This window comes from Oryza sativa, chromosome 7 (assembly GCF_034140825.1).
Source record: "Oryza sativa Japonica Group chromosome 7, ASM3414082v1".
In the NCBI taxonomy this organism is placed as follows: domain Eukaryota; kingdom Viridiplantae; phylum Streptophyta; class Magnoliopsida; order Poales; family Poaceae; genus Oryza; species Oryza sativa.
The window spans coordinates 10,766,567-10,785,462 of record NC_089041.1 but is presented as its reverse complement, the minus strand read 5'-3'; the positions used below and the strand labels follow the sequence as shown (position 1 = coordinate 10,785,462).

The following is an 18,896-nucleotide window of genomic DNA, read 5'->3' as shown; positions in this document are numbered from 1 at the left end:
TAGCTAGAGGCCGGAGAGGACGAGAGAAAAGAAAGATCCGCTCATTCCTTGGAGTACATCCATCGTGACAACAAAAGAGTGCTATTTTCATTTGGTGTACTACTTACCACATACTATATAAATAACCGTATCGTAGAGACACATATATAAGCTCTATGTTTAACACCTTAGCCTCCATTTTTTATAATGGAATAGAACATCCCGTGGTCTTTGCTCAACAAGTTACAACCAATTATCACAACGTAACATTCAAAACGAGTGTAGTTCAAATAAATAAAAGAAGACATCAATAATGAAGAAGAAACAAACTAAATACTACCAATCCAATATAAGGAGTACACAATTATTGAATTCTATTTATAAATCTCCATCCAAAATTAGCAAACAATTGCATAACCATTGTTTTAAGATTACGACATACAACTTTTAAAAGCTCGCCATCTTTATCACACTTTTATAGTTATGCCTAGGACCTGAGCCAATAACACCTCGGCCTCCTTATACCTCCACCACTCACGTTAGGCGGTTAGGGTCATCTCGCCACCACCCATTTTCCTCTCAAACCCCCACCATGTCCACGCATTCACGCATGCATGCAGATATATACTTAGCGACGTGCATATCTCCATCAGTCTTGCCCAAATTTATCTCGATCTCACGTGCTCCTAGCTAATTTCATCTCCCACGCCGAACGGAAACACATCCTCTTGGGCGCGCGCGCTGCGAGAGACGTCGCGCGCCATGGCGAGATCACTCCTGCTCCTCGTCCTCCTCCTCGCCAGCGTGCTCGCGGCCGCCGTGTCCGCCTCCTCGTCGGAGGAGTCGTCGTCCAAGCCGAGCATCCTGATTCCCGTGGCGGACACCCCGCTCGGCTCGTACGAGGGCGCCGACGGGCCCATCGCCGACGACGCCCTGGAGGACATGGAAGCTGCGCCCTTGGGCTCGCCCATCGGCACCACCATGACCGAACCTGAGCCGGAGCTCCCGGCCAACGCGCCCCCTAGCTCCGCTGGTGCCACCGCTTCTTCTACACCCACGACCCTACTTGCCGCCGCTGTCATGGCCGCTGTCGCCGGCGTCTTTGCATTCTAAATGTGTGTGTGTCCGTGAGATGGCATGCATCTAAATGGAAATTAAACCGTAGTGTGAGTGTGCATGCGCGGTTAAAAAGGATTCGAATTTATGCTGACATTTCTGTAGCTTTATTATATGCATGTCCTCTGTTTTTTTTTTCCTTTTTAGTTACCTTAGCTGAAGAATGCATGATGTGCTGGGAATGTATTATGTGTGCATGCAAGTTTTGACTAATACATCGTGCCCGCCAACTGATAACTGTCACAAAAAATTCTAGGAAAAAGAATTGCATGTAATTTCAATAGTATTACACATATATGTGTAAAACTCGTCTTCCAACAATGTTCTATCATTGTTGCACCCTTTTTTATTCTGCTCTCATGCTTTTGAACGAGATGCGTGGCGGCCCTGACCCTAGTTGATCTACATGTTGGTTGCCCCTTGCCCCCTTTAAGGTAAGTAAATCATTGAGTCGTGAGCTATGAATGAGTGAATCTATGAATTTGATTTGTGAATCAGTGAATGGAATTTTATTTGTTTGCTGCTATTGTAGTTTGTAGCATTTGTAGAACATGGAGATGAATAAGGATATTGCTTCACTCTTCTGGAGTCATGAAACTCAAGCAAAGAAGATTGCAGACTCCTATCCTAATCCTGTCAATCCTGAAACTTTCTTGTTAAGTTGGTCGATTATGGATGATATAAGAATTTATTGCTACATTTTCACTAACTTCGTACTTGTATATACAATTTAAGGTGTACTTATATATACAATTTAATTAAGTGTTATTTTGCTATGGTGAACTAGGACTAAGAGTATGCTATAAGTAGATTCGGGTGCTAGTCACTAACACCCCTAACTAGGACTACCCACCGAAAAAATCCTGACTACGTCACTGACCAGAATGTTTCCACTTTATCAAGTCCCAATGCAAATAATTCTCTCTTTGTCTACTCCAGACGCATTTATCCTCTAGTTACACAAAATCCGATTCAATGGTTGCTCAGAAATGAGCTTATTTTGGGACAAACTGCTGGGGAAAAAAATGATTACGGACTCCTTCAAATCGCACACTGCTGGAGAAAGGGGCATCACTCCCGGTCGGTATCCCCAACCGGGACCACGAATCCAAGACTAAAGATGCACATCTTCCTAGTTAAAATATCCGAGAGTAAAGATGGATCTTTATTCCCGGTTAGTGTTACCAACCAGGAAAGTTACCAACTGGAACAAAAGAGGATAACGCCGGGCTCTCTAATCCCTATTCTACTCCTTTTCTTTTTTATTATTCTTTGCATATTGATTTCACACCAAAATCACATAAATCAACGTCACAAAATCGAACATTGACATCACAAATTTACGTATAATTAACATCACAAATTCACACATACTCCACAAATCCACACATACATCACAAATCCACAGATTATTTACTAAACAATTTCACAAAAAAATCAAACAAATTCATGAAAAATCTTCATTGCTGGGGAAGGCATCGCCGCCGCCGCTCACTGCCTCCCACAATCGCTGCCCGCCGCCGCCTGTCGTCGCCCCTCCCACTGGATCCGGCAGAAGGGAGGGCACCGCCGCTGCCTCCCGCCCGCCCGCCGCTGCCTACCGCCCACCGCCCGCCGCCTGCCTCCTCTCCTCTGCCGGATCCGGCAGAGGGAAGGGCACCGCCGCCGCCCGCCGCCTCCCCTTCGTGCGCTACCATCGCCCGCTACCCACCGCCGCTGCCTAGCTCAGATCGAGAGGGGAAGGGAGCAGGGGAGGGGGGGAGGAGGAGTGTGTGGAGGATAGTTAGGAGGAGGAGTGTTGGTGTACTAGTAGTACTACATAAGGACGAGGCGTGATAGGAGATCGAGGCGGTTCCGGTATTTAGTCCCGGTTGGTAGGTAATGGGGGCCTGACAGCTTTTTGAACAATGATCTTTAGTCCTAGTCGATAATACCAACCGGGACTAAAGATCATAAAGTCCCCTTACACTTTTAAACCCGGACTAAAGAGTATTTTTTGTCTCAGTTCTTATTGGAACAGGGACTATTGTGGGTTTTTCTCAACCCATCAAAAGATGCATTCTCCAGTAGTGGCAGGAATACAAAAATGGAGGAATAGGAAAAACATAGGATTCTAATATAAATGAAAGTACAAAACAGAGAATTATAAAATACAGGAAAAACAAATGAATGATCGTTTGATTGGACCACAAGAAAAACACAGGAATTGAATAAGAGAGATAGACTTAAAGGGAAATTTCCAAGAGGTTGGAGCTCTTGCTAAATTGTCCATTCCATAGGAATTTCAAAGGATTACATAGGCTTCAATCCTCTATTTCAAAGGCCTTCATAGGAAATTTTCTTATAGTATTGAAATTCTCCAAAATTCATATATTTTTTCTCCAAATCAAAGGACCCTCAATTCTAAGACAAAGAGGAAGTAAACAATGTGACCTTGGCAAAAGCACCTTGAAAAATAGCGTGGGCCTGGCCCACTCACCAAACGGGCCTAATGAAGCCCAAACGAGGCAGCAAATCCAGGCCGAAAGAGGAGATGGAGCAAGCCGTAGCGACTAGCGCGTGTATATTCGAGGAATTTTTTTTATTTATAATTTTTCTTATTAAAAGTTTTACAAAAATAATTTTCCATTTTGAAAATTGACGGAAATAGTCGCCTACCGCCCTCTGGGAGGGCGATTTTTAAAAATCGCCCTCCCAGAGGGCGGCGAAAATGACGTGGCAGACGGCCGTTCGCTCTCGGGCGACGGCCGTCAACGAAATTTGCAGGCGGCCCCCTTGCCGCCCTCCGCGAGGGCGATTTTGTACTGTGCGGGGGGCCGCCTGCAAATGGGCGGCGAGGGGGGGCATGGAAATTTGCAGGCGGTCCCCTTGCCGCCCTCCGCGAGGGCGATTTTGCACTGTGCGGGGGGCCGCCTGCAAATGGGCGGCGAGGGGGCATGGAATTTTGCAGGCGGCCCCCTTGCCGCCCTGGGGGAGGGCGATTTTTGCCTCCCCCCTATAAAGCCCAGCCCCTCCCCTATGAAATTTCATTATATTCACTAAAAATCCAAAAAAAACGAAAGAGAGAGAGAGAGGGGAGGGCAGCAGAAGGGGAGCGGCGAAGCCCTGCTGGTTCGCTCACTTCATCACACGTATGCTCCCATACATCTTTTGCATTTGTACTAATATATTACGTTTCAGTACATATGTTGCGTTTTAGTTTTAGTTCCATATATTTTAGCAGATCTGTAGCACACAGCACATATGTGTAGATCCAGAGCATAGAATATAATAGTATGAATTGAGACATAGACAGTAGTGTTAATTGTAAGATGTAGTTTAGTTTGATCTGGAGAATGTAACCTACTTTTAGAAATTTAGAGAACAATATTGTAGAGAATGTAACTTAGGGCGTAGTACAGAAATGCGAGGTTAACGCAGTTATTGTTTTCATCAGGCACAATGTCAAGTAAGGTCACATTTCAGATAGTTCACGGTGAAGGAAATATTAGATTTGGTCCAGATGGTGTTGATCTGTCAGATTTTGTAATGACATCTAAGGGCATCGATAGGCCTGCGGAGAGAACATTTCAGTCAATTTATAGTTGGTTGTTGAGAGGATTTAGAATAGACCAAGAAGTCTACACAATGTCAGTATCTGTTGTAGTGAGTCGTGCAATAGAAGGTTATTTTTGGGAACTAATGCCGATGGACAGCACTGCTGCTTGGAGACGGTATGTGGAAATGGCTTTTGAATGGTCATGGCCCCTCGTTATATTTGTGTCGGTACAAGAGAAAGATACAAATGTTTCAATGCAAACCGAAGATGTGGAGGGTCCTAGCAATGCAGGGGATGTTGTTGGACCATCGATGCAAAATGAGGAAAATCAACCAAGGGAGGAGCAGGCCATGGGCATGGCGGATGAGGGGGAGAGAGTTGGTATAATTGTTGATGAAATGGAGAGGGAAGATTCGGATAATGAGCAAGCGGAGGACGACGCATCATCCGATGAGGAAGGTGATGTAATGGCCACTGATTGGGCAAATGAGGACTTCTCTGGTCTTGTTATATTAGAGGGTGATCATGTACCCTGGGAGTATAAGGAGTACGAGGTAATTGAGGGTGCAAGGTATGCTCATAAGGATGAGATGAAGGAGGCGGTGAAGCATTGGGCAGTTTCATTGCAGAGAGAGTTTAGGGTGGTCAAGTCAACAAATTATGTGTATGAAGTGAGGTGCATGAAGGAAGATTGTCCGTGGCGTGTCCATGCATATAAGGGTAAATGGAATGATTATTGGAAAGTTAGCATTGTGACCGAGCACAAGTGCTACTTACAAGGGGTGGAGAAGTATCACCGAAACATCACTTCAGCTTTTGTGGCAAGTGAGATGTACAGCAGTGTTGTTGGTAACATTGGCTTTGAACCAAAATCAATTATTAGGCACATCGAGAACAAATTCAAGTACACCATAAGCTATGCAAAGGCCTGGAGAGCCAAACAAAAGATCATTGAGATGAGGTATGGCACATTTGAAGCTTCTTATGATAATTTGCCTCGTTTGTTAGCCACCATTGCCCAGAGGAATAATAATACTTACTATGACCTACATACATTTACATCGGTTGAAGATAGAACAAAGAGTGTGCTGCAAAGAGCCTTTTTCTCATTGGGTGCTTGCATCAATGCTTTTGTGCATTGTCGACCTGTTCTATGCATAGATGGAACTTTTATGACAGGTAAATACCGAGGTCAGATATTGACAGCAATTGGGTGTGATGGGAACAACCAGGTTCTACCTATGGCTTTTGCATTTGTAGAGAGTGAGAACACTGAAAGCTGGTACTGGTTCCTAGAGAGAGTGCACATTGCAGTGGTGCGTATGAGGCCCAACGTTTGCCTTATACATGATCGTCATGCGGGTATGTTGCGGGCTATTGACTACTTGCAGAACGGTTGGGATGAGAAGGGACTTCCAGCTAAGTGGCCTGATGTTCGGAGTCGGTGGTGCATGCGTCACATGGGTGCAAATTTCTACAAGCAATTCAAGAACAAGCATCTTATGGAGCTCTTTAAGAGGCTCTGTGCACAGAACCAAGAGAAGAAATTTAATGAGTTGTGGGACAAGTTGGATGAGTTGACAACGAAGCAAACAGATGAGCAATCTCGCAGACCACAAGTTGAAGGTGACGAGCCTCCCATACCTCTTGGTGCATTACTTGATGACCCACCAACAATGAGAAGGAGGTCAGGGTCGGCCATCAGAAATTTCTCTCAGTGGATTGAGAATGAGCCTAAGGAGAAGTGGGCTCTATTGTTCGACACCGATGGATCTCGGTATGGCATAATGACAACCAATTTGGCAGAGGTGTACAACTGGGTAATGCGAGGAGTTCGGGTACTTCCATTGGTTGCTATTGTTGAATTCATCCTTCACGGCACGCAAGCCTACTTTAGGGATCGATACAAGAAAATTGGTCCGTCCATGGCCGATAACAACATAGTGTTTGGCAACGTAGTGACAAAGTACATGGAAGATAAAATCAAAAAGGCACGGAGACATAGAGTTGTTGCTCAAGGCACACAAGTGCATCGGTATGAAATAATGTGTGTTGATAGGAGCAGGCGTGGTATCTATCGCAAGCAAGCCGTGCAGGAATGTGTCTTGAAGGCGGATGGTGGATGTACCTGCAGTTGTATGAAGCCGAAGCTTCATCACCTTCCTTGCTCACACGTTCTTGCTGCTGCCGGTGATTGTGGCATATCTCCCAATGTGTACGTCTCAAATTATTTCAGGAAAGAAGCAATCTTTCATACATGGAGTGAGGAGATATATGGGTTCGGGATCTCAGGATCTTACACAACGCTGAGTGCCCAAGTTTTTTATATTCCAGATCCATCTAAGTTTAGGGTGAAAAAGGGTCGACGCCAAACTAGACGCATCAGAAATGATATGGATGAGTCAGAAGCAGGTGGGAGGACTTTACGCTGCAGCAAGTGTGATCTGCGCGGCCATACTTACAAGACATGCCCGAAGAATGCAGAAGTTCCAAGCGGCGCAGATGCTAGTCCATCTGGACAGGCAAGTGATGGTAGGCGACCACCTGGTGAAGGAACAACAAGCAGGCGCGCAAGGCCAAGGCGTCGTCGCGCAGCAGGCGATTCCATGGTGTAACAATGCTTTCGATTTAGGAAATAAAATGATGTAATGAGTGTTCGGACTAAATACTTCTATCGTGTAATTTCAATTCAATCTTGTTGTAATGAGTACCTCCGACTATTGTTGTACTAGTAGTATTGCGAACTATTCGGTGTTGTATCATAATGTTATCGTGATGAGTGTTCGGACTAAACACTTTTGTTTGTTTGTACTCTTGTTTAATATGTGTTAGTAATTCGCTTATGAACATTTATTACTTATGTTGAACTAATTATTTATATGTTTCTGATCAACCTATTTGATGCAGGTATGGCGTACGACACACCGGCGCTGTTGAACCGTGGGATTGACAGGAACCACCGCTCGTTCCTGTCAGCAGTCGAGGGTGCACAGCTCGGCACCTTCCGTCCACGCACGTCGCGCGAGTGGTTGCGTGTCGACCCCCGTCACGTTCCTTGGTACGCGTATGTTCACATTTCAACTCAACTTTGCTTTGTTTTATACTTATGTTTGAAGTTTGCTCTATACAGGTTGCGTGCGGCAGGCCTTCTACCACTTTGTAGGCTTGTTGAGGCGGCGGCGGACGACCGTGACCCAGCGAAGCGGTGGGATGCAGACCGGTCACTCCTTGCCGCTCTTGTAGACCGCTGGAGACCTGAGACGCACACGTTCCACCTTCCCTGTGGGGAGATGGCTCCGACACTGCAGGACGTGTCGTACCTGCTCGGGCTACCGCTGGCGGGAGCACCAGTTGGTCCCATCGACGGTGTTTTTGGGTGGAAGGAGGATATCACTGCGCGCTTCGAGCAGGTGATGCGCCTTCCACACCTAGGACCGACCACCACCCTTCCTCCGTACTCTACAGTCGGGCCTAGCAAGGCTTGGTTGCTCCAGTTCACTGTAAGTAAATAAGTTGTTATTATCATACGTGCTTATTTGCGACCGGATCAGTGTTTTGTACTAACATTTCATTCTTAACTGTAGGCGGACCTTCTGCACCCTGACGCTGATGATTACTCGGTCCGACGCTCCCTTGAGGCGTACCTGTTGTGGTTGTTCGGGTGGGTGATGTTCACTAGCACCCACGGGCACGCTGTGGACTTCCGGCTGGTCCACTACGCACGGTCCATCGCGGATGCTCAGCCACAGGACGTGCCGCAGTGGAGCTGGGGTTCTGCCGTGCTAGCAGCCACGTACCGTGCCCTCTGTGAGGCGTGCACGAAGACTGACGCGGGAGCGATCATCGCTGGCTGTCCTATGTTGCTTCAGCTTTGGGCAGCCGAGAGGTTTGCCATAGGGCGACCAGTGGTGGACAGCGCACCCTACGGGGTTGGTCGCAGCGCGCAGTGGCCAGAGGACGGTCCCACGATGGGGACTTACTGGTGTCGACGTGGGGTTAGTGCAACTTCGCTGCGTTATAAGTTTATCAGTCCTCTTCTTTTTTTTTCCTTCACATAACATGTCTAATTCCGATCATGTTTATTGCAGCGTCGTTACGCTCACGTCCAGGTGAGACGTGGTTACCCGGACTTCGTGTTCGAGTTTGACCGTCTCCAGCCGAGCGACGTCATCTGGGAGCCGTACACAGAAGAGGCCGTCGCTGCGAGAGCACCACTAGGACTTTCGTCCTTGTGCACACGCGACCAGGCTTACTGGCTCACCATCCTGCCGATGGTGTTCGACATTTTCGTTGAGCCTCACTGGCCGCAGCGTGTGATGAGACAGTTCGGACTTAGGCAGGTGTTTCCCGGCAACGTGCAGCCGACCGTCCCCCCTGCCGACCACTCGTGAGTTCGGATTGTTCATTTCTAAATTTTTATGATAATTACATCATCGAGCCATACAATTTACCTCTCTTCACAGGTTGACTCGACGGGGACAGCTAGCAGGCGCACTTTGGGCTCCACGTGTACAGCAGTACGTTGACGACTGGGTGTTAGCTACAGAGGAGGTGATCAACGAGCTCTTCCCACACACGGAGGAGAACTACCGTGACTACCTTCGCTGGTACCTTCCTCGCACTCGTGCGCGTGTGACCTTCACTCCAGACGCCCCAGAGCCGCACGTTGCCGCTGTCACGGACGCGTATCCCACGCACCGTGACCGAGACTACTTCGTGGCGGTACGTCCAATTTGTATTACTTCCAACAATTATGTCATTTATCTTGCATAATATAGGACAACTACTGAATTTTTTATTTCCATCTTGCATAGGCTGATGCGGCACGGGATATCAGTGCCGATATCACCGCAGTCCAGGTGAGGTTGAACAGAGGTTTGCACTTGACTGACGTTGAGCAGAGGTCGACCTTCGACCGGATGCAGGAGAAGATGCGTGCGGTCATGCGCGTCTTCTCCTGTCGCAGCGCCGTGGACGTCGTACCTCCAGCTGGTCCGGTACACCCACGGCCTCGCGGTCCTACCGTCGGAGCAGGACCTCGTTTGTCTTCGAGCGCCCCTAGCTTCGGAGCAGTGCGACCTACAGCACCGGTTTCGCACGGTACAGTTCAGCCCAGATATTAGTTCATTTTTGTTTCAGCTTTTGCACGAATGTGTCACCATGTTTTAACTGCACGTTTCCTCATCGCAGGACCTCGTATGCCTTCGAGCGCGTTCGCAGGCACGACCGGCGCTTCCGCGAGCTCCGCAGGGGCGTTCGCCACCTCTTCAGGCGCGTTCGCCAGCTCTTCCTCTCACGGAGCGTCGATCCCTCGCCCACACGGTACTTTACTTTTTATTAATACTGTTAAATACCTATACGAAACTGATGGTCCTTGTCCAGCAGGATTTGCAGCCGGGATCTTCGGTACTGGGGCCTCTTCGTCTCACGCCGGTAGGACTGGTCCTACTAGCCAGTTCTACGACGACGACTTGCACGGTGCAGACCACCAGGACGTACTAGGCTCCTCTCAGCTTGGAGGAGCTCCAGAGGCGCACACTCAGGAGCAGCCAGAGGTCACACCTGTACAGGCAGGACGGGTTGGCCGTGCCGTACCCCCGGACCGACTCACGTACTCCCAGGGGCACATTAGGGCGCAGGGTAGGAGGGACAGGGGTAAGAGGCCTCGTCAGTAGTGTTCTACCTCTTCAGTCCTTATGTGACCGTTTCTTTTGGCTTACAAACTTGTAAAGCAGTACTACTTTTGCTATTACTACTGCAGTACTACTTGTGTTTGTCTCGTCTACGTAGTTCTTTTCATTCGTATGGTGCTTGAACAACTTATGCTCACAACAACACACTTTCGGCGCTTCACGGTAGTGCCATATCCAGTAGCGCGCACAGTCCACAACAGCACACATGAAAAGCGGCAGCTCGAGTTATCACTATCAACTTTCGGCGCTGCCTGTTGACATAAAGTGAATCACGCCCACGCGTGATCGTCTTGTCACATCTAATGAATAATGTATCTCATTGAGTTCACATATATTGCAGTGAAAACGACGCTATATAATTGACAATCTGAAGGCAACCTCTTCATATCTTCTTTCCCACTACCACACCACACACGAAAATGGAAGCCTATTAATTGGTAATACGTAATCTAGAATTGAGATTATGTACAACATTCTTCACTACAATTTTACATTTTGGCAGCAAACCAAATATGATCAAATGCAATTTTACCTTACCAAATATTTGGTAGTGCCAAAACTTGCTTATATTTTGGCATTAACAAAATATTTGTACGGTAACATTCCAAATATGCCCTAAAAAATAATAAAATTGTATTTTACCAATCTTGGAGATTTTAATCTTGTATAGTTTTCAATATAAAAAGATTTGATAACTATTGATATTTATATAAAAAAAATATAGAGCACAGTACAAAATCGCCCTCCCCCAGGGCGGCAAGGGGGCCGCCTGCAAAATTCCATGCCCCCTCGCCGCCCATTTGCAGGCGGGCCCCCGCACAGTGCAAAATCGCCCTCGCGGAGGGCGGCAAGGGGGCCGCCTGCAAATTTCCATGCCCCCCCTCGCCGCCCATTTGCAGGCGGCCCCCCGCACAGTACAAAATCGCCCTCGCGGAGGGCGGCAAGGGGGCCGCCTGCAAATTTCGTTGACGGCCGTCGCCCGAGAGCGAACGGCCGTCTGCCACGTCATTTTCGCCGCCCTCTGGGAGGGCGATTTTTAAAAATCGCCCTCCCAGAGGGCGGTAGGCGACTATTTCCGTCAATTTTCAAAATGGAAAATTATTTTTGTAAAACTTTTAATAAAAAAAATTATAAATAAAAAAAATTCTATATTCGAGCCTGGTCACGCTCCGTGCTGTCTCCTCTCTCTCTCTCTCTCTCTCTCTTTCCCTCTCGACGGCAGCGGCGGCTTCGGCGGCGCGGCGGAGGCGGAGATGGCCCACCGGCTGCTGCGGGACGCGCAGGCGGACGGGTGGGAGCGTTCCGACTTCCCCATCATCTGCGAGTCCTGCCTCGGCGACAACCCCTACGTTCGCATGGTATCGTAACCTCGCCCCCAAACCCTAACCCTCTCTGGTTGATTTGATTCCTCCGCGTGGCCGTGGGTGGGTTGGCGTTGCGGCCGAGGGATTTGTAATCTGGGCTGGTTTGGTGCGGTTTCTGTTGTGTGTGTTGGGGACTTGCGGGTAGATCGGCTGCAAACCTAGGTGTTTGATTCGGCGGACTGAGCGTTACAGTCAGTGTGTAGCAATTTTAGTTGAGACCAACTAAAATGATTGTTGATAGTTCTATCAGAGCTCTGAGGTGAATTTAACTTCTTCATTTTCATGTCAGTTAGTATAATTAGAGAAATTGGTGTGCTTGTGTTGCAATGAAGTCAGCATGATTATAAAAGTTGTTTCAAGTAATTTGGCGTAGCTAACAGAATGAGAAATTATCAAGCTAAGACATTGAATTAGGGTCCAAGAATGTGTCCTAGATGTCAGACATTGGCTGCCTTAATCAAATTATCCTTGTTTTCATCTTTACTTTCCTTCATTTCTTGACGTAGGCACAAGATTTACTGGCTTTCTTGTTTTCTTGGCAGTTAAGAGCAGAATACGATAAAGAGTGCAAAATATGTGCACGTCCTTTTACTGTCTTCCGTTGGCGACCTGGCCGGGATGCAAGGTACAAGAAGACAGAGATCTGCCAGACTTGTTGCAAACTGAAAAATGTCTGCCAGGTCTGCCTTCTAGATCTTGAATATGGTCTGCCGGTCCAGGTCAGGGATACAGCACTTTCTACTAATTCAAACGATGCAATCCCAAGGAGTGACGTGAACCGCGAGTACTTTGCAGAAGAGCATGATCGCAGGGTATGTCTCCTTTTTCATCACTTATCATTTATATTATTCTAAACCAACATTCAGAAATTACAATACTCAACTAAATATTGTTTACATCCATATCCCTGTTCTTTTTTCACTTTTTTTCCTCCTGCAACCAGGTGTGTCCCCAGTGTTCTTCGTTTCTTACTGTCTTCTACTGTAGGAGTAGGATAACACATTAAAGAAATGAATGGGCTTTCTTTACACCAGAAATCAATGGTCTACCATGATCCACTGAGAAATGCAAAATGAATGCACCTTAAGCTTATGGATCTCAATAACAAAATTGTTCACTTTTTGAAGTACTCTGATCTGACAGATTACCTACACGTGTTTTCTGATTACATCATTCATGAGCAACTTATTTTTCTCCATTGCTTTGCTAATGGTATGCATTGTTTATCAAAAATGTAGGCCAGAGCTGGAATTGATTATGACTCTTCCAATGGTAAGGCACGTGCCAACGACACCATTCTGAAACTCCAGAGAACAGCGCCATATTACAAGAGGAATCGAGCCCATGTCTGTAGTTTCTATGTGCGTGGTGAATGTACAAGAGGTGCTGAATGCCCTTATCGACATGAGATGCCTGAAACTGGAGAGTTATCTCAGCAGAACATCAAAGATCGTTACTACGGGTATGTTTGTAGTGATTGTGCATACAATTTTTCGAATTGCATGTTTCTTGTAGTTCTCTATAGATATTGCTGTATTTCTATATCTCATTCAGAGGCAACGATTATTCAATTAACGATTATTTCATCATTGTACTCCAAAGATGCATATTGATCTCTTTTTGTACCTTTTAGACCTGTTATTTCTATTTTTTATATTAAGATTGTATCATCAGAATTAAATCCCTGTGTAGTGTCTCAGGATGCAAACCAGCATATGCAGTTACTTGTACCTCTGGATATGAATTGTATCAAAAATGTCTATGGATTGATAAAGTAAAAGAGATATTTCTATATTTCAATTAATTTCTCTATCCAAACATGGATGAAAATTGGGCTTATCTATATCTATACTCCTTCAAACATTCCTAGTGGTGGCGGTAGTTCTGCCTCCACCACCACCAACTGACATGTGGTGCATGAGATTGGTGGCTCCCACATGAGCACTCTGCAGTTCCCCTTTCCCCTTTCCTAGCCATTTGACTTGCTTACAGTGGGAGCCTTGTGAGGGTCAAGTGTTCCAGTTGGGCTGATCGAGGAAGCGGCGGCTGCCTTGGTTGGCAGAAGAATCAAGGGCATCGCTTGGAGTCACTGATACAGGCCACCACATGCAGTTGTTTTCAGCGGACAAGCCAAGGCGCTGTCCCATGGATGGAGTGATGGCATGATGGGGAGGCGAGGGAGCTGATGCTGTGATGGGAGGTGGAGGCCCTCTACGGGAGAGGAGGCTGGAGGTGAAGGCATCCACCGTGTGCTGCTCTCTCCACGAGTGAGTTAGCAGAGCTCAGGTGTGCTACTTGGATTGGAAGAGGAATGGGAAAGAACCTGTCAATGCCTTCACGTGAGCTGACTTGTATCCTCTCAAGTTCGAATGTCGTCACTAGCAGCAGGTGCAGGAGACGTTGTCCAGAGTTGAGACAAAGAAAGAGAAAGGATTTAGAAGGGAGAATATGGAGAAGGGAGGAAGAAAAGCAGGCAGTGCTGGTGCAGCTTTTGCGAGGAAGAACTTCTGTGGTCAATTTTCTTATTGCTTTGCTTTTCATCGCCTCGATCAAATAAAACAGAATCACAAACACAAAATATATCTACAGTACGAGGCAATGGTTTTCTTACGCAGATACCATATGAGATTATCTGTATTATATCTTGTATCATATACTCCATTTTGGATTCTTTTGGTGACATGTTTTTATTCGGATTGGGTCGTAAGTCCTATATTCATGAACTTAGATTTATGGGGTCCATGAAGGATCCAAAATATTTCCTGACACCGAGCAAAACTATGAATGAAAATTATAGGCATTAATGACCTTCCTCGATCAGGTCAATGTGGTTCCTGCTAGCTGAAATTTGTGCAAGATGAGAAGCTTCATTCAAATCTTTGCCTTTTCACTTTTCAGATGAAGAACACTGCCCAGCCAAGTAGAGGCCAGATGTTCTTCTTATGATCAAGAGAGCTCATAATTATGTTTTATGTTAAACGATCTGTTACAACACATGGGTATCTTGTTAGATGCACACCAAGCACAGATCTATAAAATCATGTTCATGAGATGAACTGACTTACTCCCTGTTACAAGCGGGGTTAAACCTCTGTACTCATTGGTTCATATTGCACTTAGTCCTCTCTATATATTATTTCTTCTGCGTTCTCTGACATATTATTTTCTTACACTTTGCAGAGTTAACGATCCAGTTGCTTTGAAGCTTTTGAGTAAGGCTGGTGAGATGCCATCCCTGACACCCCCAGATGATGAGAGTATAAGGACACTTTACATTGGTGGCCTTGATAGTCGAGTCACTGAGCAGGATTTGAGGGATCAATTTTATGCCCATGGTGAGATTGAGACCATAAGAATGGTTCTGCAGCGTGCTTGTGCATTTGTGACTTACACTACAAGAGAAGGTGCTGAGAAAGCTGCAGAGGAGCTCGCTAACAAGTTAGTCATCAAGGGTGTGCGTCTGAAGCTCATGTGGGGCAAGCCTCAAGCACCAAAACCGGAGGAAGATGAAGCTGGGAGGCAAGGGCATGTTGCACATGGAGGAATGCTCCCTAGGGCTGTAATATCTCAGCAGCAGAGTGGTGACCAGCCTCAACCTCCTGGGATGGAAGGCCAGCAGCAACCTGCTTCGGCATCATACTACTTCAACATTCCAGCACCGCCAGCGGCAGAGCGGACACTGTACCCTTCGATGGATCCCCAGAGGATGGGTGCCTTGGTCGAGTCACAGGAGGGCGATGGCAAACCAGGTCCACAGCAGGCTGGGCAAGGTCAGGCATCAAGCAGCTCAGGACAGAGTTATCCTGAGCCGCCACCACCATATTACCATGGTGGTCAGTATCCCCCCTACTATCCACCTTATGGCGGTTACATGCCCCCACCTCGCATGCCATACCAGCAGCCACCACAGTACCCAGCTTATCAACCTATGCTGGCACCACCAGCACAGTCGCAAGCTAGCTCATTGCAACAACCAGCACCGGCAACGCAGCAGCTGGGTCAAGGCCCTCAGCAACAGACAACCCAGAACGGAATGACTTAATCTTTTATTGGTAATGTTGTATTCCTGGAATCTGTTCTGTGGGAGATTGTAACCCTTGTTGGTAACCGGTTTTTGTATGTTCTAATTTGTGATTAGCAGTAAAACTACCCAGTATTGCTTATCTGAATCAAAAACTGAGGAACATGCTGGATCTTGTCCAGCCATTAAATTTTGTTCCGTTAACTGGGAATTGGAACTTACTCATTATCGTGCTGTTATCGTCGAGATGCAATATTGAATAACCAACTAACAGCTAATTACTGGCTAACTTGATAGTGAACTGCCTTGTTCGAAGAACAGTACAAACCGGTTTCAGGGATTAGAATCAGATTCAGGCACTACTGAAGGGACTCATAGTGAACTTATTCCAAAAAGAATTAGGAAAAAGTACATAGAAGGTCCCTCAATTTGTCATTGAGTTACAAGATCATCCCCCAACCGCAAAACCAGATATCCGACGTCCCTTAACTATTCAAAACTGGTCACAATAGGTCATTCAGTGGTTTTGACCCTGGCTTTGTCCTACATGACGGCTGAGTCAGCGTGGGACCCACGTGGGCCCCATATGTCATGTTGCCACGTCATCTCTATCCCCCTCTTCTCTTCGTCGGTTCCTCATCTGCGCATGCCTAGTCGGCGATGCTGGCGTCTAACACCTCGCCCATCCACTCCTGCACCACGGCGCACCCACTGCGACAGGTCGACGCCGTCGAACCCCGGCACCGTGTTTGCCGGCAGCTTCCCCGTGAGCATCTTGAGGAGCACCACGCCGTCGCCGTGGATGAACGCCACACCATTCGGGTCCGCCTGCGTGATGCGCACCCGCGACGTGAAGCCGAGGCATGCGCGGCGCATGGCACCGTTGCTGTCGTGGAGGAGGGAGGAGAGAGCTCCGGCGCCGACGAAGTAGAAGTAGGCACGGAGCGATGCGAGGTTCTCGTGGCGGAGGGCGGCGAGCTCGACCACCTTGTTGCCGCTTCACTTCGATCTTGTCGCTGGGCGAAGCAGGCAAGCTCGCTGGCCTCCCCGCCTCCTCGTCGGCCCAGCCTCCTCCCCCTTTGTGCGTGCTCACCGCCAGCATTCCCGTATCCTTCCTCATCGCGCGCGCGGGGTGAAGCGGGCAAGCTCGCCGGCCTCCCCGCCCCACCCTCGTCGGCCCAACCTCCTCCCTCTCCATGCGCCCGCCTCCTACCTTTTCACGCGCGATGGGCGGAGCAAGCGAGCTCGTCGGTCTCCCCGCCCTCCTCCCCAAGCCTCACCTCCTTGATCCATCTCCGTGCGTGCTCGCCGCTAGCATCCCCTCAGCCTCCCTCTTCGCGCACGCCGAGCGGAGTAGGTGAGCTCGTCGGCTGTTGGTATTTCTTAATGTCATTACTAGAAATATAATTCCCCGCAATGGCGCAGAAATACTTCTAGTATATTATGGTTACAGAGTTCATCCGCAAGCGCACGGATATACCATTGTAGCATTTCACCTGAGAGTATTTCAAGGGTATCGTATTTATTTTATCCCGTGGAAAGATCATAGTAGAGAGAACTTGACTAATAATTTATATGTTACTTGTGATAATCAAAGTCTAAGGAGGGTTTAAGATAATCCAAGGGTAGAATGACACACAAGCTATAAGTTACTCATTCTCATAATAAAATATCTAAGCTACGTGGAAAGAAAAGAGAAAGATAATATATTCATATACTTCTAGTATACATAGTATACATACATTCCAGTCATCTGATATACTAGCTAATACCCTCTATCCGATGCCCTCCTGGTACTTTGAGAAGCCACCCCTGCCGAGTTCCTTACGACAGCCCGTCATGACCATACAACCGGGACTAAATACGGAGGAGTACCCTCCCCAGGAAATTAACTTAGGACTATATACACGCGCGGAGGAATACCCGTACTAAGCTGTCACCATCAGCGGCCCACTTCTCATCCCCAGCATATAACCCCAAATAATGATATCCTGTAATCTAGACACCACGTCTAAACTACTAGATACTACTCTAATATCATCGTTATGACATAGAGTAATTGCATAAGCAAATATTGTACCCGCACCAAAGCATCTCCCAGATAAGCTAGCAGCATATTCAGTATAACATGAACATAATGTAAAGTAGGCATTCATATACTTGGAAAGTATTTCAATACCATAAATGTATAAAGAGGAGTATTCTAAATAAAGTACCAAGCTTACAAAAGAGGAAAAGAAAGCTACTAGAGCCATACCTGAACTCTTCCGAAGGCTTCCAGACTCTCGATTTCTACTCTATTCCTATTCCACTAGCTTAAGAACACTAAACTAACTTGAGAGAATATGAGAGAGCTCTTGCTTGAGGTGTGTGAGTGAAGTGAGAAGGGAAGCTCCTTTTATAGGCAGGTAATGACGGTTGTGACGGTTGGAATGGTCGGTAATACCCTCCAACCGTCATTGGGGCTTCATCTCAACCGTCCAGCCAAAACCTAGATCCAACGGCGGCACGGTGGGTTCGGCGATCAGTTTCGAGAGTCAATATTACCAAAATAGAGGAGAACTAGTTATGCTTGCAATGCATATACATGTTAGAATAATAATATACTGATCGTTAACGACCGTCAACATCGGCCTCCCTGCCCCTTCTGCTGACCCTGCCTCCTTCCTCTCCGTGCGCGCTCGCCGCCGGCCTCCCCATCTCCTCCCTCATCGCACGCTCGCCGACAGCAGCTTCCCCATGGTCTTCACTTCAATATTAGTGAACCTAATACTAGTGGAATATTATTATTCTAACATGTATATGCATTGCAAGCATAACTAGTTCTCCTCTATTTTGGTAATATTGACGGTCGAAACTGATTGCTAACGACCGTCAACAAAACCCCCCCAAGCTTGAAGCTTTGCTCGTCCCGAGTGAAGGACGAAAGGAAACAAAATCTTGGTTGTTCATCAGGAGTTGCTACTATGCTGTATATCTTAAAGGTACAGGTGCAAGGTATATGTACGCTCTCTCAGATTAAATAATCTTTGGCACGGTGGCTCATCCTTACCCCTGATTCCCACGAGACACTGCTTCTCCTTGCATTGGGCGGTTGAAAGACAGAACAACAATCAGAGCACCAATGACCCAACCTTTATTCAACTTTTATTCCGGAAGTTTTCAAATGATTTTGCAAAAGAAAG

The 18,896-nt window shown here is 47.1% G+C and overlaps 4 protein-coding genes across 4 annotated transcripts; all 4 read left to right on the top strand.

The window, feature by feature from the left end:
- Positions 1 to 607: 607 nt before the first annotated feature.
- LOC4342927 (uncharacterized) lies at positions 608 to 1,325 on the top strand. The gene has a single exon (XM_015790904.3). The coding sequence runs from the start codon at positions 742 to 744 to the stop codon at positions 1,090 to 1,092; it is 351 nt and encodes a 116-aa protein (XP_015646390.1). The 5' UTR covers positions 608 to 741; the 3' UTR covers positions 1,093 to 1,325.
- Positions 1,326 to 5,183: 3,858 nt separating this feature from the next.
- Positions 5,184 to 7,996, top strand: LOC136357220 (uncharacterized). The gene is made up of 2 exons (XM_066312182.1): positions 5,184 to 7,691; positions 7,764 to 7,996. The coding sequence occupies exon 1, from the start codon at positions 5,224 to 5,226 to the stop codon at positions 7,246 to 7,248; it is 2,025 nt and encodes a 674-aa protein (XP_066168279.1). The 5' UTR covers positions 5,184 to 5,223; the 3' UTR covers positions 7,249 to 7,691; positions 7,764 to 7,996.
- Positions 7,997 to 8,003: 7 nt separating this feature from the next.
- LOC136357221 (uncharacterized) lies at positions 8,004 to 10,900 on the top strand. Its single transcript, XM_066312183.1, has 7 exons — positions 8,004 to 8,133; positions 8,218 to 8,628; positions 8,722 to 9,020; positions 9,097 to 9,355; positions 9,448 to 9,733; positions 9,824 to 9,955; positions 10,019 to 10,900. Exons 1-7 carry the CDS (start codon positions 8,047 to 8,049, stop codon positions 10,306 to 10,308), a joined length of 1,764 nt encoding a protein of 587 aa, XP_066168280.1. The 5' UTR covers positions 8,004 to 8,046; the 3' UTR covers positions 10,309 to 10,900.
- A 586-nt stretch (positions 10,901 to 11,486) lies between these two features.
- Positions 11,487 to 15,939, top strand: LOC4342926 (zinc finger CCCH domain-containing protein 49-like). The gene is made up of 4 exons (NM_001422103.1): positions 11,487 to 11,684; positions 12,233 to 12,502; positions 12,929 to 13,152; positions 14,871 to 15,939. Exons 1-4 carry the CDS (start codon positions 11,580 to 11,582, stop codon positions 15,730 to 15,732), a joined length of 1,461 nt encoding a protein of 486 aa, NP_001409032.1. The 5' UTR covers positions 11,487 to 11,579; the 3' UTR covers positions 15,733 to 15,939.
- Positions 15,940 to 18,896: the final 2,957 nt, after the last annotated feature.